Source organism: Quercus suber, unplaced genomic scaffold, assembly GCF_002906115.3.
Source record: "Quercus suber isolate HL8 unplaced genomic scaffold, Cork oak 2.0 scaffold_710, whole genome shotgun sequence".
Classification (NCBI taxonomy): domain Eukaryota; kingdom Viridiplantae; phylum Streptophyta; class Magnoliopsida; order Fagales; family Fagaceae; genus Quercus; species Quercus suber.
This window is the reverse complement of record NW_027070151.1, coordinates 202614-230156: the sequence shown is the minus strand read 5'-3', so window position 1 is coordinate 230156 and position 27543 is coordinate 202614. Positions and strand designations below refer to the sequence as shown.

General features: G+C 34.2%; 2 protein-coding genes across 4 annotated transcripts; both read left to right on the top strand.

The window, feature by feature from the left end:
- Positions 1-1516: 1516 nt before the first annotated feature.
- LOC111987430 (receptor-like protein 46) lies at positions 1517-2359 on the top strand. The gene has a single exon (XM_065766489.1). It carries the CDS (start codon positions 1517-1519, stop codon positions 2357-2359), a length of 843 nt encoding a protein of 280 aa, XP_065622561.1.
- Positions 2360-19972: 17613 nt separating this feature from the next.
- On the top strand, positions 19973-27543 carry LOC112027633 (sister chromatid cohesion protein PDS5 homolog E). 3 transcript variants are annotated; one of them, XM_024060288.2, is made up of 4 exons: positions 19973-20188; positions 20825-21070; positions 22966-24779; positions 27286-27543. In XM_024060288.2, the coding sequence occupies exon 3, from the start codon at positions 23059-23061 to the stop codon at positions 24733-24735; it is 1677 nt and encodes a 558-aa protein (XP_023916056.1). In that variant the 5' UTR covers positions 19973-20188; positions 20825-21070; positions 22966-23058; the 3' UTR covers positions 24736-24779; positions 27286-27543. The 3 variants fall into 3 exon arrangements, with proteins under 3 accessions (XP_023916056.1, XP_023916058.1, XP_023916057.1); XM_024060290.2 differs by lacking the exon at positions 19973-20188 and having other exon boundaries at positions 20217-21070; positions 22966-24775; XM_024060289.2 differs by lacking the exon at positions 19973-20188 and having other exon boundaries at positions 20217-21070.

The following is a 27543-nucleotide window of genomic DNA, read 5'->3' as shown; positions in this document are numbered from 1 at the left end:
ATCCATGGAGATATGCTGCTGCATGCATGCATATCAGCCATTTCGAATATTGTCAAAACACACTTCTCCATGTTTAAAAAAATTTATTTTACTGAAAAAGAAGTTTCCAAAATTGAACTAAACTGATTCCATCGAAAGAGACGAGTCAATGTATTAATTCTTTTGAAAGAAACTTCTATTAACCATTTACTACTTTATTTGATGAAACGATAACATATGGACGGTAGTGGAGCAGGTGAAGAAGCTCTTTGCCTTCCAGACTCTTTCCTAACGGTTGTTGAGTTGACTATACCATGGCCGTGATCAGTTCCCATTAGTAGTCAGTAGTGCACAACTGAACCTCTATTTATATTTATCTCACACTGAGCCAACAAAGAACAAAGAAACACAACAATGGCCAAACTCAGCCTACTACTATTACTGCTACTTGTACTTCTCACCTTTCTCATCACTTCTCCCTCTTGTCCTGAACATTAAAAACAAGCCCTTCTCCACTTTAAAGCCTCCATCATCAATGCTACTTCTTCAACAAAAAGTACTGTATCGGTTAGATTCATGGAATTCCAGCTCAGATTGTTGCCACTGGGATGGGGTCATTTGTAGTTCCCGCTTTGGTTCCATGACTGTGCTAGCTATATATTTGGACGATATCATCACGTCGAATTCACAGGAGCCAGTGTTGCCTTCCACCATCTTGACACCGCTATTTCACATTAGAAGCTTGATGCACCTTGACTAGTCCAACAATTCAATACAAGGAGAATTGCCACGTGATGGCTTTGGCAATTTGACCAAATTAGTTAATCTTGATTTGGGTCTTAATCTCTTCAATGGCTCCATTCCCTCTCAACTACTTCACTTGAGGTATCTTTAATATCTTCATTTGAGTTCCAATTCATTCCATGATACTCTAAGTGAGGTAGCATCTCCTCAAAATTTGAGGGTATTGAACCTGAATTATATTTTTTATTGGGAAAATAACCTTAGGGAGATTCCTAAGGAGATATGGAATATGACAAAGTTACATCAATTGTCTCTTGCTAAAAACAATTTCCTTGGTAAAATTCCGTCTTCAATTCTAAATTTGAAGGAATTGAAAATATTGGACTTGAGCTACAATTCATTGTCAATGGAAATTCCTATTGATATTGGCAATCTATCTAACATAACTAGTTTGGTCTTGAGCAACAACAAGTTGACAGGTAGAATCCCATCATCAATACTGAAATTAACAAAGTTGGAAACACTTCAATTGGACAATAACATGCTTGTTGGAGAAATTCCATCCGAGTTGTCCTATATCAAGGGCTTGAAGATTCTTGTGCTTGGAGGCAATCATCTCACTTGGAATAACAATGCAAAGATAGTGCCAAGGTTTATGCTATTTAAGTTGTCTATGAAGTCTTGTGGTCTCGTAGGAGAAATTCCAAACTGGATTTCTACACAGAAGACTCTCAAAATTTTGAACTTGTGGGAGAACCAACTAGAAGGAACGTTCCCGCAATGGCTTGGCTAAATGGGAGTTGAATATATACTTTTGTCAAATAACAATCTCACAGGTTCTCTCCCACCTTTTCTCTTCAACTCTCACAATTTAGTTGTTCTTTCCTTATCTCGAAACAACTTCCATGGTGAACTACCAAGCAACATTGGTAATGCCACTACACTCTCAGTTCTTGGGTTGGTTGACAACAATTTTTCGGGGAAGCTTCCGGCATCCATCGTCAATATTTATGCACTCACATTATTATGTTTGTCGAACAACAAATTTTCTGGCAACACTTTGCCAGATTTCAGGTCTAATGAGCACCTCCAACTCATTGATTTATCTTCATATGAATTCTCAGGTGAGATTCCAACAAACTTTTCCCATCATACTAGAATTCTTGCATTGGGCAAAAATAATTTTTCTGGCAATCTGTCTAGAAACCTTATTCATCTCGGCAAGCTTGAATACCTAGACATACATGACAACAAAATTACAGGTGAATTGCCAAACTTTATATGCCAAATCTCCACCCTTCATACCCTAAATTTACGAAACAACCCTCTCCATGGTTCAATCCCTAATTGTATTTCCAATCTTACTAACATCCAAATTCTTGATCTTTCAAACAATTATCTTGTTGGAGAAATCCCTGCGAAGTTTGGAAATCTTGTTGTTATGGAAACAACCATCAATTTTTCATATCTCAATCTTTCATATTCCGTTGCTTCTATACATTTAAATGTTGATCTCATCATCAAGAAAAACAACATTGATGATGTAACTATCATTTGGAAGAAGTCAAAACAGGATCTATCATTGGATAGACTCAAGATCTACTATTTGTTAGACTTGTCAATTGTAAAGTTGTGATTTACAATTATGTTTTATGTTGGCTTCATTCCATGACAAAAAGTATTGTAATTGCTTTAATTTATTTCCTTATATTTTGTGGGATTTAACTGTATTGGGTTTAGTATTAAGTTGGTGAAGACTCAAGCTTTATTGAAGATCAGTGGATCTCACGAGTGTGTCGTTGGAAGCTAACCCACAAAAGAGCCATGCGAGAAGCACATGACTGGAAGCTGAAGAGTCGTGCCAGACTGTCGTTTTCGCTAATGTCTCGCGGGTAAAGCCTTCCCGCGAGATAGTCGCAAAACATTCTGCCTGAATGATTTTAATGAGTGACTTTCTTACCCTTCACCCATACTATATATACCCTCATTACCTATAAATGTATGAGAGACCATTCAGAGAGAAAAACCCTAGATAGGTTTTCTACAACACACACACCCATCTTTTTGAGAGAAAGCTACTCATCCTTAGTGAGAAATCATTGTAGCTTCTTCTCCATCCCTCTCCTATTGTCATACTTTGAGAGGAGATTTGTATCCAAACAAAACCCACACCTATTCAGAGTATTAAGAGTGTTTTGGAGCTGCTGAAAAGCATTGGAAGAAGCTAAGGATGGCAGATGCAACATAGAACTTGTTGCGAGATTCGAAGAGCTGGACAAGACATGATTCCAAGAAGCCTTGTTGGAGTAGGAGCTTGGAAGGCTTAGGTACATCGGGTAGATTAGGCTTGGAGGGTCTCTTGCTAACCCATGTATCCCAACTGATTGTCTAGTGGATCGATTTCCGCTTGGAGGGCGGCGGAAAGGTTTTTCACCGAGTTCTTCAGTTTCCTCTTTAATAACACGTCTCAGTGTTATCTGTGTTTGCATTTCTCTTCCTTACTCTTGTTCATTTCATTTTTACTGCTGTGTTGCTTTAAATATGGATTAGAGTAGTTCTCTTACTTATACGCTTATGTTTACACTATTCCGCATTTAATATTAAGTTAGTGTAAAATCAACCAAACCGTAACTTTTGTTTTTAGAGTCTAAACAGCTCGTGTGTTTTTCAACACATTTTCGAGCTTTCATCAATGAACCAACTTTCTGGTGAAATTCCAGCTTCCTTAAGCAATTTGAAAGTTCTAAAGGTTCTCAACATCTCACACAACAACCTTTATGGGAGATTACCAACAAGTCTTGGTTGTTTAGAGAACCTAGAGAGTTTGGACTTATCACACAACAATTTATCAGGCTCAATTCCGCAAATCACTTGCAAAATTGCAACAACTGACAATTTTGGATGTTAGTAACAACAAGCTCACAGGAAAGATTCCAGTTGGTAGCCAAATGGATACATTGGCTGATCCAAGTTATTATGCCAACAACAACAGTTTGTGCGGAATGTAAATTCGAGTGCCATATCTAGAAGATTTGTCCCCAACAAAACCACAAAGGGTTGAAAATAAGGAAACATGGTTCTCATGGGAAGGAGTGGGAATTGGATATGCAATTGGATTCTTTGTAATAGAGGGAATTCTATATCTTACTGATAGTTTTGTCCTGACAAAGCCTCCAAATTACCGCCATCAACAAAGAAGGCAAAGAGTATAAATGTCAAGTCTCTTACAAGTTATGCATGCAGTGGTCAAAGATCTAAATCCCAGCATTGTAAAGGCTTTCAATCAAGCAAATGGTGACAAGTAGTCATTCATAAGTATCAACAAGTAAGTTGGCTTGTAAGGCTACAATTTTTCATATCTAGAGGGATAAAAAAATAAAAGCATTCTCAATTTTGAAATGAGAGGTGAAGTGGAGTTTATGAAAGCTATTACTTCTGTAAGAGCTAGATTTGCTACGAAAACTAGGGTTAAGAACACTGTTCAATGAAGAATGTTATGCTGTTAGGATCCCTTCTATGTTTTTTATTTTTAAATTGATGTTTCATGTTGTAGTTTAGTAGCTAGTGAGGCTTATTTTTCTTTATATTAGTGTTCTTGCTTTCTGGTTAATTTGATTTCTTTTTAGCGAAAAGTTAACAAATGCCTAAGGATATTGGTTTAGGAATTATATTTTTAAAAGAAATTTATAAAAAAGAAAAAAAATATATAACTAACTTTTTTGATAGTTTTTTTTTTTATATATATTTTCTCATGAAAATGGTTGTATTAAAACTTTTTAAAAATAGCCTATTACCAAATACTTTAAGGACAACTATTAACAAAATCCTTCTTTTTTGGACAACTTTGCTGCTAGTTGCTATAGTTTCTATGCGTTTGGCATTCATTACTGCCGTTTCTTCTTCACCATAGCTACAATAGGCTCTCCTTTTTGGTTGTTGTGCTTGTGTTTTCAAATTAATTTTAGCGGAGCAAGAATTATTGATCCCATCAGTATTATCTTAAAGCCATTGCCCTAATCTTCGGATATTGCCCTTTATTCTTTGCTAATTTACCAATATGTTGGTATAATGATAATGAATTCTTAAGTTTTGGTATAATGATTTCATTTTGTAAATAGGGACTTGAATATATATTTTATTTTTTGGGGGGTAAACATTTTGAAAATGCAGTGAGATCCCTAATATATGCCACTAATTATTTTTTTCTTTTTCTTTTTTCGATGCCACTAGTTCAAGCAAATGAAAGTACATATAAAACCATTTTGTTCTACCAAAAAGTGTTCAGTAAGATAAAGAACACGTGGCCAAAACCCATTTGTCCAAACATCTCTTAGATAAGGAAATGGATATGAACTATGAAGGCCTTGTAAACATGCGATCACCATATGCTATTTGCACTTTTATCTAGCAAATAATATTCCTACACTGCTCCATATGTAAGATTACTTTGACAACAACAAAGAGAGTGATTAGAGTATCAGACTGCAAAGATGGCTTCCATGACCATGACTGCCTGATTCCTAGCTGGTGCAACCTCAACCGTGACCAAACAACACCCTTCTTCCTCAGCTCGCCGTGGCCTAGTTGTGGCCAAGGCCTCAGAAGGAGAAAAAACCAACTTGGAAATTGGAATTCAACAACAGCAAGGAAGAGAGAAGCAGTAGTGGGAGGAGGGACTTGGTCTTTGCTGCTGCAGCATTCTCTGTTGCAAAGGTTGCTCTTGCTGATGAGCCAAAGAAAGGGACCCCAGAATTTTAGCTATAATTTTGACTAGAGGCTATTTTATTTTTATCTATGTTGACGCGAGTGCTCTAAGGATTGAAAAGAAAATTTTCAAATCTAATGAAATAAAATAGAACTTAACCTAAATTTTAAGGACAAAATATATTGTATTGTCAAAAAATATGTTCGGTCCTTAAATTTATCATATGTGATGTGTGAATTGTAAAAAAATTGAAAATTTCAATGTGGTTTTGCAAGATGTCACTAGTCACTAAAAAGGAAACTACCTAATTGCGTATGACCAATGTTGCCTAAAAACATATGGGCTGGTATCAGTTTTGACGATTTATATAGCAGTCACGTACTGATGTGCATGTGCTTTAGCTTGGCCCATGATTGAAAGGCTATGGAAGTTCAATTTTTGAACTTGGGCCATATCGGGCCCAAGTCCCATATACTCTATTTGAAAATTCTTGGTTTCATCAAAGTGCATTTTGGAAAAAACTTAATACGTTTGATACACTAAATATAGATTACATTAAGAATAATAATCTTTATTACTGAGAATAGAAAACATTATAATAGAATAACTACTACTATTCATAAATTTGGTTGTTACATATGAAAAGCTTGTAAAGGATAATGTATAAGGAAACTTTATATTTTTGGAAATATATTAATTTTAAAACCTATTATATGCATTAAGGAATAACTATTACATCCATGTAATAAAAATGCAACCAAATAACCGAATTGATATTACACATGAATAACTATTCCATTACAGGAACTATTACAGCATACTAAACGTACCCTTAAAGTAGTAATTAAGAATATGGTTATGGAATGGAAAGTCAAGCATGTAAAAATCATGTAGTAATTTTTTTTTTTAGAAGAAAATTATTTAGTACTCTTCTCTCGTATAGTAGTGAATCTCATCAATTAAATTTATGATGAGATTTACTATTACTATGAGAATAATAAAATATCACGATATTTTACTATAGAAATACCTAACGATTTCAATACTGACAATATAAAAGAAATTATATATTCAATTTAAAGAAGTACATACAACAATAAGTTTTAGTTTAAACTTTAAAGTTTAAACAACGTATACAAGGTATATAAAAAAACAAGTGGATAACAGGTTGGTGGGTTTAAGACTAATATGTGTATAAACTTACCAATAAAAAAATAAAATAAAATAAAATTAAAAAAAACATATGCATGAAATGGTATTTTATATACTTTGTTGAAATATACTAAAAGTTTTATAATTTAATTGGTAACTCCTGATATTTATAATAAAGGCATTTAATATTCAAATTCTTCTCCCCAATTATTGATTTTTAATTTAATTTAATTTTTTTTAAAAAGCATTGTTGAAATATGATGGTATGATTGATTGTAGTTCAATTACTATAGTTTTTTTTTTTTTTTTAATTGTTGCCCTTGCAATGTACAGAGAATACTATAGATACTGAAATACTTGGTGTTTGAGACCATATAGATTATATGGAAATGGTAGGCTGATAGCCAACTCAAGTAATTTGAACCTAATTGGCCATCATTATGATGCAACCTGGCTTTCTTGATATACCTTTATGGTCTTTATTATATTTTTATACTTACTCATTTCTTCCATGGTGATTGGCTGGGCTTGAGCTATAACTTCAGCAGCTATAGAATGTTGTATGGTGCAAAAGCCAAGAGTCAAAAGACAGAGAGGCAATATGGCATATAGTATATACTATAAACTTAAACTTAAACCCACTTTTTTGGATTAAATTGTAATTTACAAAATTAAAGTTCGGAGTAATTTTAATTTTACCCCTAAAGTTTTAAAATTTAATTTCAACCCTTAACGTTATACTCCATTTCGTTACTAAAATTGAATAACTTAATTGGAAGGAAGCATCACAGCTCACAGGTTCCCACAATGGCTTGTTGAAATGGAAGCTGAATATATAATTCTGTCAGATAACAATCCCACAGATTCTCTCTCACCTTTTCTCTTCAACTCCGACAATTTAGTTGTTCTTTCCCTGTCTCGTAACAACTTTTATGGAGAACTACCAAGCAACATTGGTAATGCATCTGCACTTAAGGTTCTTATGTTGGACGGCAACAATTTTTCAGGGAATCTTCCTGAATCCATTGCCAACATTCATAGTCTCATGTTACTGGACTTGTCAAACAACAAATTTTCTAGCAACACTTTACCAGATGTTAGCTTCAATCAAAGGCTCCATACCATTGATTTTTCTCCAAATGAATTCTCAGGTGAAATTCCATCAAATGTTTCCTGAGAAACTAGAATTCTAGGCAAACATTTTTCTTCAAATGAATTTTCAGGTGAAATTCCATCAAATGTTTCCGAAAAAAGTAGAATTCTAGGCAAACATAAGTTTTCTAGCAGATTGTCTAGTAACTTGATTAATATGACAACACTTGAACACCTAAACATCCATGACAACAAAATCACAAGTGAGTTTCTAAACTGTGTCTGCCAAATCTCAGGCCTTTATTTCCTAAATTTACGAAACAACTCTCTCTATGGTTCAATCCCAAACTGCATTTCCAACCTCACCAAACTCCAAATTCTTGATCTCTCCAACAACCATCTAGTTGGAGATATCCCTCCGAAGTTTGAAAATTTTGCTAGTATGATTGAAACACCTAGCATAATTAGTTTTATCAACAATATGTATTTTAATGGTGGTTTTGACATGGAAAATCACAAAAATGATGTGATTGTGAATTGGAAGCGGTCAAAACAAGGTTGATCATGGTTAAACCACAGATTCTACTTTTTGTTAGACTTGTCAATGAACCAACTTTCTGGTGAAATTCCAGCTTCATTAGGTAGTCTAGAGAATGTAAAGATTCTCAATATCTCACAAAACAACCTTTCTGGGAGGATACTAGTAAGTTTTAGTGATTTAAGTAATCTATAGAGTTTGGACTCATCATACAACAATCTATCAAGCTTAATTCCACAATCACTAGCAAACTTGCAACAATTGACTATTTTGGATGTGAGTAACAACAAACTCGCATCAATGCTAACAAATGCCTAAAGGCATTGATTTACGAACTATTTTTAAAAATTAAAAAAATATATATACAAAAGAAAAAATATGTTTAGGAAGTATTTTTAAAAATATTTATTAAAAAAACATGTAACTAACTTTTTTTACTTTTTTTTTTTTAATTTTCTCATGAAAGTGGTATTAAAATTTTTTTTAAAATAGTCTATTAACAAATATTCTAAGGACTCCTATTAACAAAATCCTTCTTTTTGGACAACCTTATTGCTAGTTGCTATAGTTTCTATGCGTTCGGTATTCATTATTGTCGTTTCTTCTTCACCATAGCTACAATAGGCTTTCCTTCACAATCTAGCATGATAACATTTTTTTTATTAAACGCATGATAACACAATTCCTATTATTTCGTATGTTCCAAGCTATAAAAAATAAAAATAAAAAATTTTAAATGAAGCCTGTAAGGACTTTGTCCGCTTTGGAGAGCCAAGCCCTCACGGATTTGTACTCTTCGACCGAGTGTAGGACCAATAGCTTGCTTGTAATCCCACATCGGAAGGAGCACCCTCCCACTAACGCTTTATATGCCCTTGGAGCTTGTATTAGTATACTACTACTCACTTGGGGAGCCAAGCTCTCACTGATTTGTACTCTTCGACTGAGTGTAGGACCAATAGCTTGCTTGTAATCCCACATCGAAAGGAGCACCCTCCCACTAACGCTTTATATGCCCTTGGAGCTTGCATTAGTGTAGTCCTTACAAAGCCAATATTTAAAAAAAATTTTGTATTTAAAAAATAAATAAACACTATTTGAATTCCTACTATTTCGTATGGGTGGGTTGGGTTATAAATGAGTTGGGTATGTAATTACCCATTTATCCATTTATGACTCGTTTATATATAAATTAATTATCCACTATCAACCCAACCCATTTATTTTGTAACACATTCATTTAACCCAATATGACTCAAATACCTCTAAAACTACTTGAATACCCTCTTGACCTCCAAAATTACAATTACCCTTAAATACCTAAAATGACGCAAATACCCCTATACTTCCAAAATTACCAATATACCCTTGGACATCCAAAATTATCTCCAAAATCTCTAAATAAGCAAAATATTGCTAAAATCTCTCAAATAAGCAAAATACCCATAAAACCTCTAAAATAACCAAAATACCCCCGATATCTCTAAAATTACCAAATATGCTAAAAAAAACCACTAAAATGACCAAGATATCTCCAAAACCTCTAAAATGAGCAAAATACCCATGAAACCTCTAAAATGACCAAGATACCCTCGGCATCTCTAAAATCACCAAATATGATTAAAAACCACTAAAATGACCAAAATACCTCCAAAATCTCTAAAATGACCAAACTACCCCCCAAAACCTCTAAAATGTCCATAATATCCCCAAAACCTAGAAAATTACCAAAATACCTCCCAAAACCCCAAAAAAAAAAAAACCAAAATACCCTCAAAACCCAAAAATGACCAAAATACCCCTAAAACCTAAAAATTTACCAAAATACCCCAAAAATGACCAAAATACCCTCAAAACCCAAAAATGACCAAAATACCCCCAAAACCCATAAAATGGCCAAAATACTTCCAAAACCCAAAAAAAATACCGAAATACCACCAAAACCCAGAAAATGACCAAAATACCCCCGAAACCTAAAAATTACCAAAATACCCCCAAACTCAAAAAATGACCAAAATACCCCCCAAACCCCACAAAATGACCAAAATACCCCCCGAAACCTAAAATATTACCAAAATATCCCAAAACCTAAAAATTACCAAAATACTTCTGAAACCTAGAAATTTACCGAAATAACCAAAAATATATATAAATTATTGAAATACCCCTAAAACCTAAAAGATGACAGAAATGCCCTTATAACCTAAAAAATGACTGAAATACCCTTAGAATCTAAAATATAATCAAAATAACCCCAAAACCTAAAAAAGTACCGAAATTCCCTCGAAACCTAAAAAATTACCAAAATCCCCTCGAAACCTATAGAATGACTAAAATACCCTTAGAACCTTTAATTTGTCGAAAATATCCTCGAAACATCCAAAATACCCCAAACCCCTATTTTGGTAATTTTAGATGTTTTAGGTGTATTTTGGTCATCTTACATGTTTAGGGGTATGTTGATTCGACCACAGTTGCCAACATAAAATGTCTGTTTTCTAAAACGTTCAACCAAGCCATTGAGGTGGCTGAATTTAGTCCGTCTAATTATACACAAATGATGCAGCATGATCTAATCTTTTTAATTGGTTTTAGTCTATTTCAATCCAAGTGGAAAGGATCTCAATCCTTGCACTTGACCTTGCTAAGGTAGACTATCTTTACTCCACTACATCAATAAGTTTCATTCAACCAAAGTATGACACATGGATGCAGAACTACTAGATGGAACATCAGCCTGGTCTGCATAGTAAATGCTTCCTCTCTAATATCAATTTTCAGTACAATACCCCTTCTATGAGCAACATGAGGGCATATGTCCTCCAAGCCAAGAAAGTACAACCAGTCTTTATCATTGACCTCAAACTCTCTTACCCAACCAATTTCATAACTTGATGATCTAATCTAATATCATGCCTGATCATCACATAGCAAGAGCCATAATTTGACATTCTCTGTCAAATAACTGACATACACTCTACTGCAAGCCTAAATTGCAGCCCTAGAGTTCACAATTGCTTTTTACTAGAGTTTGGAGAACTTTATATAAACAAAAACTTAAGTAGAGCATGCAATCAACAAAAATTGCCAAAAGTAATGGAAAGGGTAACCTATTCAACCAATTAATTTTGGGAGGATTGGTATGATATAGATGACAGAAGTAAACAAAATAATAATTCAATATCAAATAAAATATCCCAACACAGTAAATGAAAGCAAGGCAAGAACTTAACAAATAAAATCAAATAAAATAACACTACAACAATATTACATTAATAAACACAATATCATTTCTGAAATTATCAAATTTAGCAAGAAGAATGTTAGAACATATGTGTTTCACTTGTTAAGAACATATGTCATTTATTTATGTATTTGACTAATCTTTTGACAAAATGCACTTTACTTGTAATTAGGTAAATCTAGGTGTTCTTAATACTTCAAGAAACAAGGTTTCAAGATCAAGTGTTAAAGCAATTCAAGTCTGTCCAAGAAACAAGCTGAATAGTGAAAATTCATTAAAGCTCGACAGCTGCATCTATCAAGTTTAAGAAGCTATTTCAACCCGTGTGCTTGACAACTCCTATCTGTCGAGGTTTAAGAAAAACAGATTCTCTGTTCTATTTTCTTGGGATCCGTGAATGTGTATTTGGGCTTTCTTTTCTCCTAACCCTAGACATATAAAAGGATTATTTTAAGGACCATTAAAGAGTATACAAGTTGCACAAGTATTGAGAAAAGTTTGTTCAAGCAAATTGTGACTAGAGACGAAATTCTGCCCTAGTTCATCTCTTCTGAAGAAGTTACTGTGTTTGTACACCATAGGAGTTTGTGACCAAGCATCTTCTTGATCTTCATCATGTGGATGAATTGAAGAACTTTGCAGTCAACAATCTTCTCTAGTTGATGATTGAAGTCACGTACTGGGATCCGCGCAATTGGTTAGTCACGTACTTGGGAGTCGTGCATTAAAAGGAGAAATTGTCACTACAGATTAAGTCCAATTGGGTATTGGGTTAAGGGTTCAACTGTAATTTGATATAAGGTACTGAGATTCCTTTACTTGTAACTGCTTGTTGTGATAATAGTGGAATTTCGAGAGTGGTGACCTTAAAATTACCCGGTGGAGTTTTTGCCACGTAGGTTTTTCCCATTCGTAAACAAATCACCGTGTCAATTTATTTTCTGCTGCATACTTTAGTTATTGGTGAATTGTTTGTACTACCATGCGCTTTGTATGTTAATTTGATTAATTAATAATTTGGCTAATTAATCAATTAATTTAATCACAAGGGGTCAATACGTTTTTGGCCTATCAAAGAAAGTCATCAAAGTTTCAGTAACATGGATCCAATTAAACACTAAATCATCAACTTTAACAAACCCTAACATCAATAATTTAATTTATCAAAGACCCAGTTAACAAACCCTAATTTCATCACTGCAGAACAATGCATAGTTCAAGATAGAAATTTGAAATTTGCCTAATATCAACAGTTCAACCCACGAGTAGAAGAAAGCACAAAACAAAAACAAAAACAAAACCAAAAAAAAAAAAAAAAAATCAAACCCACAAAAATATAATAAAAAAATAAAAAAAGCTTTTAAGAAACGGATTACCTGGCGTGGGTTTCAGTGAGGGTAGAAGTGTGGAACAGGAATTTGGTGGAGGACGAGTGGAGACTGAGAGAAAGTGGAGACCAAGTGAGAGTGGAGAGGGTGCATGAGAGTGGAGATTGAGAGAGAGTGGAGAGGGTGAGTAAGAGTGGAGGTGCGTGAGAGTGGTCTGGTGTATGTGACTTATGAATTTTGAATAAGCCCTTTATGTAGAGACTCGATTTCCAGGTAGCTTCCACGTGGATCAACCACGTCATTCTCAGAGAACAAAAATCGAGGCTCTAAGTGTCGAGATATAGCTCGAGTATTAGAGACTCGATTTCAAAGTGGACGCCACATGGAAAAACGCCAAATCAGAACATGATCAAAACAAGGAAACCGAGTCTTTAAGACTCGATTTATAAGCCTTAAATCGAGTCTTTTAAACTCAAGATGTTAGTAAATAATATAATTTTGAATCAGTGCCTACTAACTATATAGTTGGACAATTGGGGTTAATTACCAATTTTGGCCCCAATTGATGTTGTGAGTGTGAAAGTTATAAGAAACATAACACACGTCTATTTTTAAAAAATAATATCCAATTCATCATAAAATAATAGAGAAAAAGTTTAATTTTTACTAAACTAAATTTGAATTGTTAAAAAAAAAAAAAAAAGTTAAAAAATGTTTACAAAACAAACTTAAAGACCTATTTAAAAACTTAGTAAAACTTGATAAATAAGAAAATATATTTTAAAATAAGTTTTAATTAATATTTAACCATGATAGAAATAGAACTAAAAAACATTAAAAACATCTAAAAACTAGAAAATATTAACTCTAAACTAAAAATAACAAAAATTATATAAAAAAATACTAAGATTAATAAATTATAAAAATTAAATAGTGAATTCTGTGATATAAATATACCAAGATCACGTGTATTTTGTTTTCTTTTAAAAAAGACAGTAGACGTGGCCTTAAAGAAAGAAAAATACTCGTCTTGTTCTACTTTGTCAGTACGTTCACTTCTTTCACAAAGAAAAACAATAAATAAAACTTTCATGGTACTCTCTTGTTTTTCATGTGTTGACAAATTGACTTCGACTTGTACGTACGGTAGTAACCCAGCTTTTACAGCCACACATTTCACATTGAAAAACACAACAAACTAAAAAATAAAAATAAAAAACAAAAAAAAAAAAGTGTGTACTGGATAAAGTGGTTCACAGTTCACACTTCATTTTATACGGATAAAGCAGTCAGCCAATGACAATTGACTAAACCCTGGTCTGAAGTTACATGGAAAGTTTTTCTTTTTTAGAAAGAAGTTACATGGAAAGTTGGCTAGGCTTAACTACGACAATTGTTCATAAAAACATCTTAAAATTTAAAAATTATCAAAATATTTTTAAAATTTAAAAATTTACCGAAATAAATAAAATATATAAAAATTATGGAAATAACCAAAAGAAAGACTCGTCTTTTTATTGTTCTACTTTGTCAGCACGTTTACTTCTTTCACAAAGAAAAACAATAAATAAAACTTCCATGGTACTCTATTGTTTTTCATGTGTTGACAAATTGACTTGGACTTGGACTTGGGCGGTGCAACAAATTTAGATTCAAGTTCTATTGTCCGCAAGTTTTTGTTGGTGGTTAAATTTAATGGTGAAGTGTATTTACAAATGTGAGGTGACTTCCACACAGTGGTACAGAAGGGCTTCCGAGATCAGGCTACTCCGACCGAGGCTACTGGCTCCCTGTCGGGGATGTAATATGACCATAAAGACCTTCTTTTTTTTCATTCTCCAAAAAAAAAAAATGTTAAAATTTTTAGCATTTAACACTTCAAAAATCTATTTTATTTATTATACTATCCTATTTTAAAATACATCAAACATTAAAACTTCTATATTTTTATCATTTCATTTAAATAATATAAACTACTCATTAAAATAATAATAAAATAACTTAACACAAACATCCAGTCAACTAACTTACCAACATTAAAATAAAAAACTAATTTTTTTATAATTCAGGCCACAATGAGCTTGTATTAATACAAGCTCAATGTGCAAGTATGCCAAAAATTTTACAATTTGAAAGTTTTGATAGAGTTGCTTTTTTGGTGTTTTGATGCTAAAATTTAGCATATACCCCTTTTAGCATACTTTATAGCCACACATTTCAAACTGAAAAACGCAACAAACTAAAAAAAAAAAAAAAGTGTGTACTGGATAAAGCTGGTCCACAGTTCACACTTCATTTTATACGAATAAAGCAATCAACCAATGACAATTTACTAAACACTGGTTTGAAGTTACATGGAAAGTTGGCTAGGCTTGACTACGACAATTGTCGTTAAGGTTATTGAAATACCCTAAATCCTAAAAGTTACTATAATATTTTTGAAATCTATAAATTTACTAAAATAATTAAAAAATATAAAAATTAATGAAATACCCCTAAAACTTAAAAGATGACAAAAATGCCCTCGTAACATAAACCTCTATTTTGGTAATTTTAGATGTTTTAGGTGTATTTTGGTCATCTTATATGTTTAGGAGTATTTTGGTCATTTTTTAGGTTTTGGAAGTATTTTAGTAAATTTTTAGGTTTTTGGTGTATTTTGGTAATTTTTAGCTTTCGGGGGTAATTTAGTCATTTTTTAGATTTTGGGAGTATTTTGGTTATTTTTAGGTTTCAGGAGTATTTTGATAATTTTTAGGTTTCAAGAGTACTTTGGTCATTTTTTGGGTTTTTGTGAGTATTTTGGTAATTTTCAGGTTTCAAAGGTATTTTGGTCATTTTTTGGGTTTCATGGGTATTTTGGTCATTTTTTGGATTTTGGGGGTATTTTGGTCATTTTTAGGTTTTGAGGGTATTTTGGTCTTTTTTTTTTGTTTCGATGGTATTTTGGTCATTTTCTGAGTTTTTGGGGTATTTTGTTCATTTTTTAGAAATTTAGATTTTATGTTTTTATTTAAATTTTAGATGGGTTTTAGTGGGTTTATCCATTAAGACTCATATAATTAAATAACCTAATGGGTCTTTACCCATTTAACCCAATTATTCAAATGAATTCGGTTAAGACTTATGCAAATTAGGTGGGTAATAGGTGAGTTCATGGATATGGATAAAAATTGTCACCCCTATGTTCCATCATCAATGCTACTGCTTCAACAAAAAGCACATTGAAACGGTTAGATTCATGGAATTCCAGCTCAGATTGTTGCCACTGGATTATGGTCATTTGTAGTTATCACTTTGGTTCCAAGACTATGCTAGCTCTATATTTGAGCGATATCATGTGGTATTCACTGTGGTTGCCTTCAACCATCTTGACACCGCTCTTTCACATGATTAGAAGCTTGATGGATGCACCTTGAATACCTTGCTTGTCCATCAATCTAATATGAGGAGGATTGCCATGTGGCTTTGGCAATTTGACTAAATTAGTTCATATCTGTAGGGATAAAAAATAAATAAATAAAAGCATTCTCAATGCTGAAATGGGAGGTGAAGTGGAGTTTACGAAAGCTATTATTTCTATAAGAGGTAGATTAGCAGCTAAAATTGAGGTTAAGAATACTGTTCAGTGAAGATGTCATGTTGTTAGGATCCCTTCTATGTTTTTTTATTGTTAAACAAGGTGTATACCAACTTTTGTGGGAGAATTTTTTGAATGGGTAATTTCATCATAAATATATCCCAGGAAAAATGATAGGCCGGTTGTGATTTTCACTTCTTGAAACTTAAAACTCAGGTCCTCCTCAAAATATGTTTAAATTTGTTTGAATAACATGGGCAATAATAAAGTATTTTCAGGTTTTGTGAGATAGGTTGTAATTGTGCTAAACTGAATCAAGCTGATTATTAAAATTCTAAGATCATTTAATTTTCTATCTTATATGGAACCCGAGTTGAGTTTCAGTTAAGATTTATTTAACTCTTTATTAAATGATGTAAACCGTTATTGCTAGTCAAAAAGTAATGTAAAATAAAAATATTTATAGCTAGTCAAAAAGTAATGTAAAATTTACTTAAAAAGCTTGTGAAAAGAAATGTAAAAAGAACTTTATAATGAATGGGTCACAATATTCAGCAAAAAAAAAAAATGGTCACAAAGCAATATAATAAGAAGGAGTTTGTCTTCTTTTATGCAATAACAAAGGTTGTTTGTCCTACACACGCATGATCTGCAATATGCTCCTAAAACGTCAAACGAAGGGTTGGAAATTTCATACACCATGCCAAACTTGTTTGTCCTCTCCTTCTCTCAGAGTGCTTGGTAGGGCAAAGAATTGGTTGGAAATTTCCACAATTATACTGTTCTCTTCAAAAGTTGTGCCAGTCTACTCTCTTTTCCTCTTTGAATTAACACAACACAATGTTTAACAGAGGACTGAGATTCTCTGACATTAACACTGTTTGGTGGAAAAAAGAAGAGATTCGGGTTAGAAACGTTCACGTTACGTAGCATCATTCTGCAGTTTGCTCCTCAAAAGTTTTGCCCATCTTCCCCACTTTGTCTCTCTCTCTTTGAAATTAGCACAATGTTTTTGGATGTTGAGATTGATACAATAATTGTTTAGCTGAAGGAAAATTATTGTGCAAACTACTCCGAGCTCTTATATGGGGTAGGCTTACACGTTGAGAAGAAGGGTTGGAAATTTCTTACATGCCCGTAAACCTCTAAAGTTGTGCTTGTTCTTTCTTTCCCTCTCTTTCAAGAAAAATTCTAGTAGACACATCCTAAATTTCATCGAAAATTTCATATACATGCTCTCACAATTTTGTGTTGTGAATCTATGATAGGAGCCAAGAGGTTTAGTTCCAACACAATACAAATATTGTGAAGAGGGAGTCAAATTTATAATTACTCTCTAAAATTAGCAGTATTTTTAAAGGAAGGAAAAAGAAGTGGAAAAAAATTTTAAAAAAGGGAAAAAAAGAGATGAAAATGAAAAAATATTCTTTATGGTTTGTGTGGGGCCAGAGAATTCGATGACTCCGGCCCATTTCGTAACGAGCCCAAGGTCTACGCCGAGGAGGAAGGGATGTCCGAGGACGAACAAAGAAAGCTCAAAGTGCCGAGGAGCATAGCCGAGGACAATCCTGTCCTCGGTCAACCAAGACCGTAGAAGGGAGAAGCAGCACATCATCAAAGGCAACCTCGCAGAGCACCACAAAAAAGAAGGACGAATCCAATGGACCCGCCATCGGGGCATGGTGGAGGAGCAATTCAAGGAGAAACTGTCGTCTTCGTATTAAATGTCCACAACTAACATTCTGGCCGCATTAATGAGGAAATGACCCCTGAACACTGCTACCTTAGTTGCTGTAACTCACAGAAGGCTTAAGAGGACGGCTGATAGGACAAGCACTCAGGTAGCGGCCTACATTACCAACAAATGGAGGGCCAGGATCAACTGAAAGGGGGTATATAATGTAAGAAATCCTCCAAAGAAGGGATCAAAAAAGAAGAGGAGAGAAAAGAGGGAGAAGAGAAAGCACTGTAGCTATCTCAACAATTCCTGCAACCATTGTCATTCAATATTTACCAGAACAAAGCTCCTCGGATTGTCCTGAGAACAAGCTTTCTTTGATAAACTCAGTTCATCTCTATTTGATTGTCATAAACACCATATTAACCGTTGTCCACGCACTAAAACCTAACTCTTTGACTCACTCTCTACAAATTCATTGTATTGGGCTATTTGGATCTGAGTCCACTCATCCAAAAGAATGAGTGCTCAAATCCATAAATATTTAATTCAAAATTCATAAATATTTAAAATGTTAGATGAATTTTTAAATTTTTATAAATTTAGAAATTATTTCAAATTCACCAATTTTAAGATTTAAAATTCTTGACCGTTTTGTTAAATTCAAATTATTGATCATTTGTAAATGATCAAAATAAGGTATTTGGATTTTAACTACCTAAGTTTAAATTCTGCCATCCAAACACCATTGTAGGATTCTTCAAGTCCCAAGATATTCACCATTAGGTGTTTAATTTGAAAATGTTAACTTGCATTTTAGAGTCACCTTTAAATAACAAAAACAGTTAACAAATGTTTTAAGGACATAATTTTAGTATGTGTAGTCAAAAGTTTTATAAATTGTAATTCAATTGGAATTTTTTAATGCTTCTATTGTAGATATTCAAGATATAAACTCTCTCTTCCATTGTTAAGAATCGATGTTAATTAAAGGATTATTTTATTATTATTATTCATATGACATAACAATAAGAAAGACAATCATATTAATTTGTGACATAAGAAAAGTTTTGTTTTGTTTCTCTTGCAGTGTAATTAGGTGGGGGAACAATCCCCTTCTTATTCATTCTAAATTCTAAATTCGGGTTCTAGTGCACAGGAACTAGATAGAATTGATTCTCCCAATCCTTTTGTTTCTACTATTCTTCAATAAAGTGAAGGAATCATACCAATTCAAGGTATTCATTATGAAAAAATGCGTATATTTTTTGAACCGAATCATAGTAATTTAAGGTATTAATATGTATGTTTTTCAAGAATGTGTGTATTAAAATTAGCCACTCTCCACCATTCCTCTTTGTTTTGTAAAATATAATTTTATCAAAACTTTATTTTGGTTATAATTTAGTGCATAAAAGTCGTAGTTATACAATATAGTATATGATGTAATGATTCTTTTATATAAGAGTAGTTTCATGTTTATAGAGTTCACCACTATGCGAGGGAGATGATTACATATATAATATCAATTTGTCTAATTCAATGGGATTGAAAAAGGTCATTGATTTGAACCCATGCTCTTAGAGATGGGTTCTTTGATTTGAACCCACGATATTGGTTTTGGACAAAAAATTCTTATTATCACACCAAAACCCAATCACAAATTGGATGAGTTTTGGGTCAATTCCTTAGTACTAGCTAAAATTTATTAATAATATAGATTATATGATTACTTGTTGCAAGTTCAATACCACATGGTTAAACTTTTTTCTTTAATCCTTTAAAAAACAAGGAACTTTTTTTTGTTTAATATTTCATATTTGTCACAAAGTTGAATTTGCCATACATTAGCTTAACCAGTAGCCACACAAGTCACACTTCCACTAGTACCCCAGGGAGGGGTGAGCTGCCACAGCATCCAACCTAATACAGCCACGTGTCACTCCCAGGAATATTTCCCGCTCATTCTGAAGCTGACATGGCATATAGTCAGTGCTGTGATTTGCTATTCTGCAGCTCTACATGCTCTCACCATTAATGCCCAACACAGCACATCACTGCCACCGTGACACTCAGCCACTCAGGGCCACAGGAAGTACGCACACACACAGACTAGTTGCCCTGACTTGGGTTCTTTTCTGGGTTAAGGTACAATTATACAATCATACCTTGCTATTTCTAATTTCTTTTTGGCCCACTTTGTTTTTCTTGATGCCCAAGTAGCTCCAAACTTAGGCTCTTTTTTCAATTTTTTTGTTGTTGGGTAATTACATGAAGGTCTATTTGGTCCACTTGTTTAGCAAATTTAGGAACTTGGTTTTGGTTAATTTTGTGCCAGCTTTTCAAGTTTGGTTCTTTTTTTTTGTAAGGCCCCAAGTAGCTCCAAAATTAGGCTATTTTTTCGTTTTGTTTTACTTTTGGGTGATATGTAATGGTCTATTTGGTCCACTTGTGTAGCAAATTTAAGAACTTTTTCTGCTTAGTTTTGTGTCAGCATTTCAAGTCTGGTTCTTTCTGGAAGGTCCACTTTGGCTTTTGGGGTTTTCATGTTTTCCCTTTTCAAATTTTAGGCGTTATTGGGTGAATTTAGACGTTATTGCATGCCTCAATTTGACTTTTTTCCTCATAATTTTTCATATCTGGGGTTTCTGGTGCCAGATTATAATTTTGAATGTGTTTTGGTAGTATTCAATTGAATTACTTGACAATTTCTTCAAGAGGCATAATTACTTTGGTATCTGGGTTAGAAATTGGCAAATTCATTATTTACTTTCCATTTTCTAGGAGTGGTGGATGGACCATGGAGAGCACTATTTAAGGAGTCACTCTCAAGGAAAGAAAACCATGGTTCATCTGCAAGCTCAGTTCAGCAATTGGGTTTCCCTACATAGAATTCTCTGTTATAATTGGTAAAGTGTTTAGAAACAGTAGAGCTTGGCACAAGTTTCTTCTTGGCAACAACGGGTTCTTTTGGTTGAGCTTGTTTCTGACAGTCTGTAGCAGTAGCCCCCAGAAAAAAGCACAAAAGAGGTATCCCAACTAAACCCTTATAAGCTAACTCATTTCTGTTTCCTGCTATATATTATTATGTGACTTCCATTTGACCTTTGGTTGCTCCTGCATATCCATGGTTTTCTTATGATTTTGGGTTGCAGGTATATTTCTAGGCTTCAATTGTGATAAATTTGGTTACTTTGACACCAGTATTGAAGTTTTGGTGTATGAGTTTCTCTTAAATCTTTTAATTTTGCCAATTTATGATTCTTCATATGTGGTGTTTTCTCACTATAGTTGAGGTTGCATATAGTTTGCTAGTATTCTATTGTTACGAATTTAGGTTTTCCAATGTCAGTATTGTTAGATTTGGTTTCTCAAATTCCCTCGAATGCTTTGGCCATGAGCTTTGTGGCTCAACTGGCACCATCCAAGGATCAAATCCCCCCACCCCCAATATTATCGAATTATAAAAAATTTCTCTCGATGCTTTGATGTCACCAATTTAGGTTTTTCAATTTCTAAACTTGTGGTAACTGAGAATATGATGAATTTGGTCGTTCTTTGGTGATGGATTTTGTTATTTTGATATCAATATTGAAGTTTTGGTGTATGGGTTTTTCTTAAATCTTTTGATTTTACCAATTTATGATTCTTCATATGTGGTGTTTTCTCACTATAGTTGAGGTTGCATATAGTTTGCTAGTATTCTATTGTGATGAATTTAGGTTTTCCGATGTTGGTATTCAAGTTGTTCAATTTGGCTTCTCAATTTCTCTTGAATGCTTTGGCCAAGGGCTTGATGGCTCAACTGACACCTCTCCAACAGAGACATCTAGGGTTCAAATCCCTCCACCCTCATTATCGAATTATCAAAAATTTATCTTGATGCTTTGATGTCACCAAGGTTTCAAGATTTTCTTAACCTATGGTAACTGGGAGTATGTCTTCAAATAGAATAGAAGGGTTCAAATAGAATAGAAGGGCAGAAAAGAATATATGTGGCTGACCCCAAATTTTGGGATTAAGGTTGGTTGCTGTATTTTGTTTCTCAGCTGACATGAGATAAGATAATTACAATTCTGGGTTAATTGTAGCAGCTAACATGGTGCAACTAATTAATTGGAAGTCTTTGAATTGGGATGAGTTGGTGCCTGTTTGTGTCTGGGAATCTTTTTGAATGCTTTCATTTTAGTGCTCTTATTGAATTTTTTCATACAAATGAATCCAGCACAAATTGTCAACTAGCACAAAATGCAACCACCCACCAACTATTCTGAAACTCAATACTCATTCCTTAAAACACACAAAACAAGAAGGAAAGTTATGAAATGGGATTACAGAGGCAGATAAGATTAGTGGGTGGCATATAGCTTGACAAGTTCTAACTTCATATGAATGGTGATTTGATGATTCTTGGGCATAATCTCAATCTAGGAAGTTCTAAATCTAATGAGGTAGGGACTGAAACTTTTCTGTTATTAATGCATTCTGGGGTTTGGAATCTCTTGAACCAGAGGCTGAAATGGGTAATGGGAGAAGTAGCTTCTCAAGGCTTCTTTTTTCATGGAGGACACATGGATTTTGTTTGAAATAAACCAGATTACCAATTCTAACTTTTAAAAATCAATGTAAATTATCTGAGCTGCAACTGCAAGGCTTTTCTACAGTACATAAATTCATGAACTTTGTGCTAAACTGGCTGCAAATGACAAATAAGTTTGCTAGTATTTTGGGGTTTTCTTTAAGGTTGGAGTTTAGAGTCTTCATCTCTCACGTATGTGTCTCATCTGTTGCAATTTATATCTTTATATTTTATTCTTGTTATTACATCTTTTGACCTCCTGCCTCCCATTCTGAAACTTTTGTACAATTTTCTCATCTTTAATTTGTTTGTAACAATCTTCTGATCACTCCTTGATTTTTTGCAGGATTTATATTTAATCCAGTGCTTCATTGCTGGGGCTGCCTTGACAATTCTTTGTATTAGGAGGTTTGCTGTTTGTGCAATCTGATTTTTCAATATGGCTAGGAAAGGGAACAATAAGAAATCAGGACCTGTAGCTCGAAAAAATACCAGAGGTAAGAGCAAATCAGATGATGCTTCTGTAGACAATATGACAATAAGGGCTCTGAAGGACGAAGTAATGAGAAAGACTGCTGGTAGCAAGCCTAAGGTAGAGAAATCTGTGGCCAAACAGGATAGAAAATCAAATGATGTTACTGTAGATGATGATCTGATAATGGGGGCCTTGGAGAATGAAGTAAGGGGGAAGGTCGCTGGTGATAAGTCCAAGGGAGAGAAATCTGTGGCCAAACAAAGCAGCAACTTGAAAGACTGTGATGTAGATGATAATCTGAAGATAGGGGCTGTGAAGAATGAAGTAATTGGACAGGTTTCTGGTGGTGAGTCAAAGGGAGAGAAGTCTGCAGCAAGAGAAAGTGAGGCAGGTGGGGTCAAACTTACCGCGGAAAAAATTGACACACATACCATCATGATGGAAGAGAGTAAACAGGACATGGCTACTCCAGTGAAGCGAAAGAGGGGAGCAGATGGTGAGATAGCACAGGCATTTTGGTCATCCCCGGTGATAAGTTCGTCTAGGCTTCGCCCAAGAAAGGAGGTGCCTGCTTTTCGGATGGTAGATTTGGTTGATGATGACAATGAAAGGATCGTTGGCAAAAGAGTTAAGGTTTATTGGTCAGGGTCACGAAAATGGTTCATTGGATGCATCAAAGCTTTTGATAAAAAGAACAGGCTGCATAAGATTCGGTATGAAGACGATGAAGACGAGATTGTGGATTTGAAGAAAGAGTTGTTTGAGCTTGAAATTAAGCCTGCTGATGGTTTCAAGTTGAAAACCAAACCCAGTTCTGGAAAGAAAGTCAATGGCCTGGATGGTAACAAGGGCAGTACTGAAACTTGGTGTGGAAATATTGAAATGGTGGATGCTCAGAAAGTGGAAAAGCAATCAGAGCCAAAGGATAGAATGGCTCCCATAGGTGTTAAGAAGAAAAGGTCCAAGTCACAGAGCAGGAGAAAAAGCAACGAGGAGGACCTTGATGCAAACAAGGAAATTGTTTCACAACATGATGAAACTAAGAACAATATAATGCACGGTGATATTGATTTTGACAAATCTGTGGAAATTAATAATCAAGAGGGGGATGAGGAGATTGATTCTCACGCAAGGGAAACATGTGAAGAAGAATGTGGAATGTTGGCTGAAGCCCAATGTAAGAAACCGGACTTCAATGTCAAGAAGAAAGAAGATGATCAAGTAGAAAAGCAGACTGAGATAGAAGATATAATGGCCTCCAAAGATGCTATAACTAGTTTGAGTTTAAGCTCAAATCCTCAAGGTGTGAAAAATGATATGGACGAGCTGGCAGCAAATGCAGATGTCCCTGGTCTTCCTAATAAAGTTGAAGAGAAAGTGACAGGGAAACAAATCAATGTTGAAGGGCCCAGGGATGCTGATACTGTGAAAAGTTGCGATGGGACAGAAATTCTTCTGAAAGCAGCAAGTGAAGGGGCCTGTGAGTCGTCTGATGGTGCACTGCATATATTTCCAAAAAATCTTGGGGAGGAAGATCCAGAAACTCTGAAGGTTAAACTGGACGTAGGGAACATTGAAAAAGGTATATGTGAGGAGGGAAACTTGACCGGCCAGAAGACTAAGGATAACAAAGAAACCTAACCAAACCTGTCAGAAGGGAGAAAGCCATAGTTCAAACATAGTAGGTATCATTTTTTATTTCCTGATGAATCTTTTATTGGAAATGGAACTGAACATACATGCTTTCATATCTCTTGCTTAATAAACATTTTGCTTTCTGGTTTACATTTAGTGCAAAGGATGGGCTTTATGACCTCATTACATGTTTGTTTCATGCAGATATCTTCTCTATTATTTGGGAACCTTTTTATGCTCTATGTGCCTGGGCATGCACTATGTCTGTGTGGTTTGAAAATGTCATCTTTGCATTATTTTCCTAAAAAGAGGCTCCACTCACTGTTCATTGTGCATTCTCAATTGGTTGCTTTTAGTTTGTAGGAGATTGGTCTGAATTTGTAGACATGGATTAGTTGCTTTGTGAATGCATTGTCAACCTGCTTGTAGAACAGGAATTCATATTCAGATTTCTGTATTAGATTAAGTTTATGCCCTTAAAATGAACATTAGTAGCTGTCTGCGTAGGTTGTTAGATTGTTTATATATGGTGATGAACGGTTTAGAATCTCCCTCTCCTTGGGCTGATGCGTGAGTATTTTAGGTTATTTGGTGATATTTTAGTTTCCACAATTGCAAAAGCTAGTTTATCAATCAGAACTGAGGTTAAGAGATTGGTTTGGTCCTTTCTTGTATAAGCTATAAACAATATAAAACAAATAATTCTTATAAAGGGGCCCTGACATATGAGGGATATGCCAGATATATGGTAATGTTTTTATTAGAAACATTTGGCAAAGGTAACTGCACCTAAATATGATTTGTGTGAAAATAATAAGGTATATGCCAGATATATGATACTAGAGAAATGTCAAAGGATATGTGGGGGATACAGAAGGGGTAAAAATGTTAATAGAAAATGTTTGGGAGTTGATGGTTAATTTCTAAAAAACACAACTATACAAAAGGGGCGAGCACTCTCTTTCTTCCTCCTCTTTACTTCTCTTCTTGTTTTTCTCCATTTTGAGGTATTACCTTGATTGTATCAAAGAGAGAGTCAGATAGAAGGAGGGAGGGAGAGAGAAGGGCCTATGGCTCATTCTCATTTTCCTCTCTTTCCAATCGTCTTGCTCCTCTTTGTTCCTCTCTTGCTGTTTTGGTTAAAATAAAAGAAGACATAAAGAGATCCACAGTGGCAGAGACACAGGGAGAGAGACGACTTGAACAAGAAGAAACCCAACACCAGGTTTGGTACCATTGAGTTTGTACTTGCTTCAAGCTTTGTTTGGCTGATAAGGATTTTATTTTAGTCTTTTTCCCAACTCAATTTCATTGATTAGAGAACCAGATTTTCACCTTACTTTAATTTAATTCCCATTTTTCCTTTCTCATCTGAGGTTCCTTATAATTTATCCATGAAAGGAAAAAAGTTAATTTGGCAGAACACTAAAGAGATAAAACTGAAAGAAGCAGTTGAGTCTGGGTTGGCAAAAATGATTTGGAAGGTGTGAGAAAGTTGAGGTGTTTTTGGTTTGAAGTCAATAAATGGACCTTACATCAGTTTTATCTATTTCTTTTCTTCAAGGTGATTTTGGTAATTGACACTAGATTGACAATAATTACTTTTGCATGCTGAAGAAAACATCCATTGGTTTTTTCCCTCTCTCTCTCTTTACACGCATATATCTTAATTTTTTAAGTATTACCATATCCAAATAGTTGTATCAATGCTAAGTAGGCTTGAACTTCCATTTTAAATTTTGTTTTGATGTATTGACTGATTAGGTGAAATGTTATGTGATCAGTGGAAATGCATCGGCTTTGTACACCAAAAGTATCCTCCAGCCTTGACTTTGTAATTGATGTTCGTTATGCTGTAATAGTATAAATTTATACTGGCCGCATAATTTTTATTTCTTACATTTTTGTTTTTTAGTCTGTTAGTGCTTTTCAACAAACTCATATGTTTCCTTTAATTGTTACTTAGTGTATATATATATATATATATATGTTATCACTTCCCATGGATGAAAATTTTACATATGACTCAGTTCCTTTCTGTCAATGAGTTATTAAGGTTTAGTTTGGCAAAGATGAGAAATGTCAAAAGGTTGATTTCTGGCAGTTCTATTGGTCCCATACTTTCTATGATACCTACCTCAAATCCTCTTTGTTGTTTGTTTATTCAAAATGCCAATGTGACTTTGGTTACTTAATGAAATTCTGAGAGCTCAATTTGTTCTGCTCTTTGGCACTCACCTAGTGCTTTGGCATATTTCCCCTCAAAATCTTGTCTACTGATCACTGCTTACAGTTCTAGACAACTGGTTGAAAAAGCAAGTTTTGTATTTTATTTACCAAAGAATCCAACAGAAGCTTCTTTCTGTCTCTTAAACAAAATATGTCCTGATTACTCCTGAATATAAAACTGCGATAGTTACACCATTATTTGGCTGTCCCCATCTTTATTGCACTGTAATTTCAGCACAATGCTCTATTTTTTTTTTTTTTTTTTTAAATTTTTTGGTCCTGATGAAACATGATTATGATACCTTTGCCTTCTTCTGATTATTACAGGTAATTATCTGGTGTTTTGAGGTTGAAGCCAGCTTTTGACTGCAAGAATGCTTTGCATCTGAGCTTGATTGGTGACTTCAATCTTCATGGAAATTGATGGCAAACATGGGAAAATGCTTTCCTTTTTTATTTCTTTTCTTAGTTTTTTCCTTCTTCTTTTGCCCCTTCTCTTTCTAATCAGAGAGGTAGAAACTATGTGAACCTTTTATTCAGAGCATGTCCTCTGAGTTATCTATAAGAACTTTAGCGCTTTTATTA

What these genes read in the sequence shown, in the direction of transcription:
- LOC112027633 (XM_024060288.2), top strand. Translation starts at nt 23,059, where the DNA reads ATGGCTAGGAAAGGGAACAATAAGAAATCAGGACCTGTAGCTCGAAAA.
- LOC111987430 (XM_065766489.1), top strand. Translation starts at nt 1,517, where the DNA reads ATGGGAGTTGAATATATACTTTTGTCAAATAACAATCTCACAGGTTCT.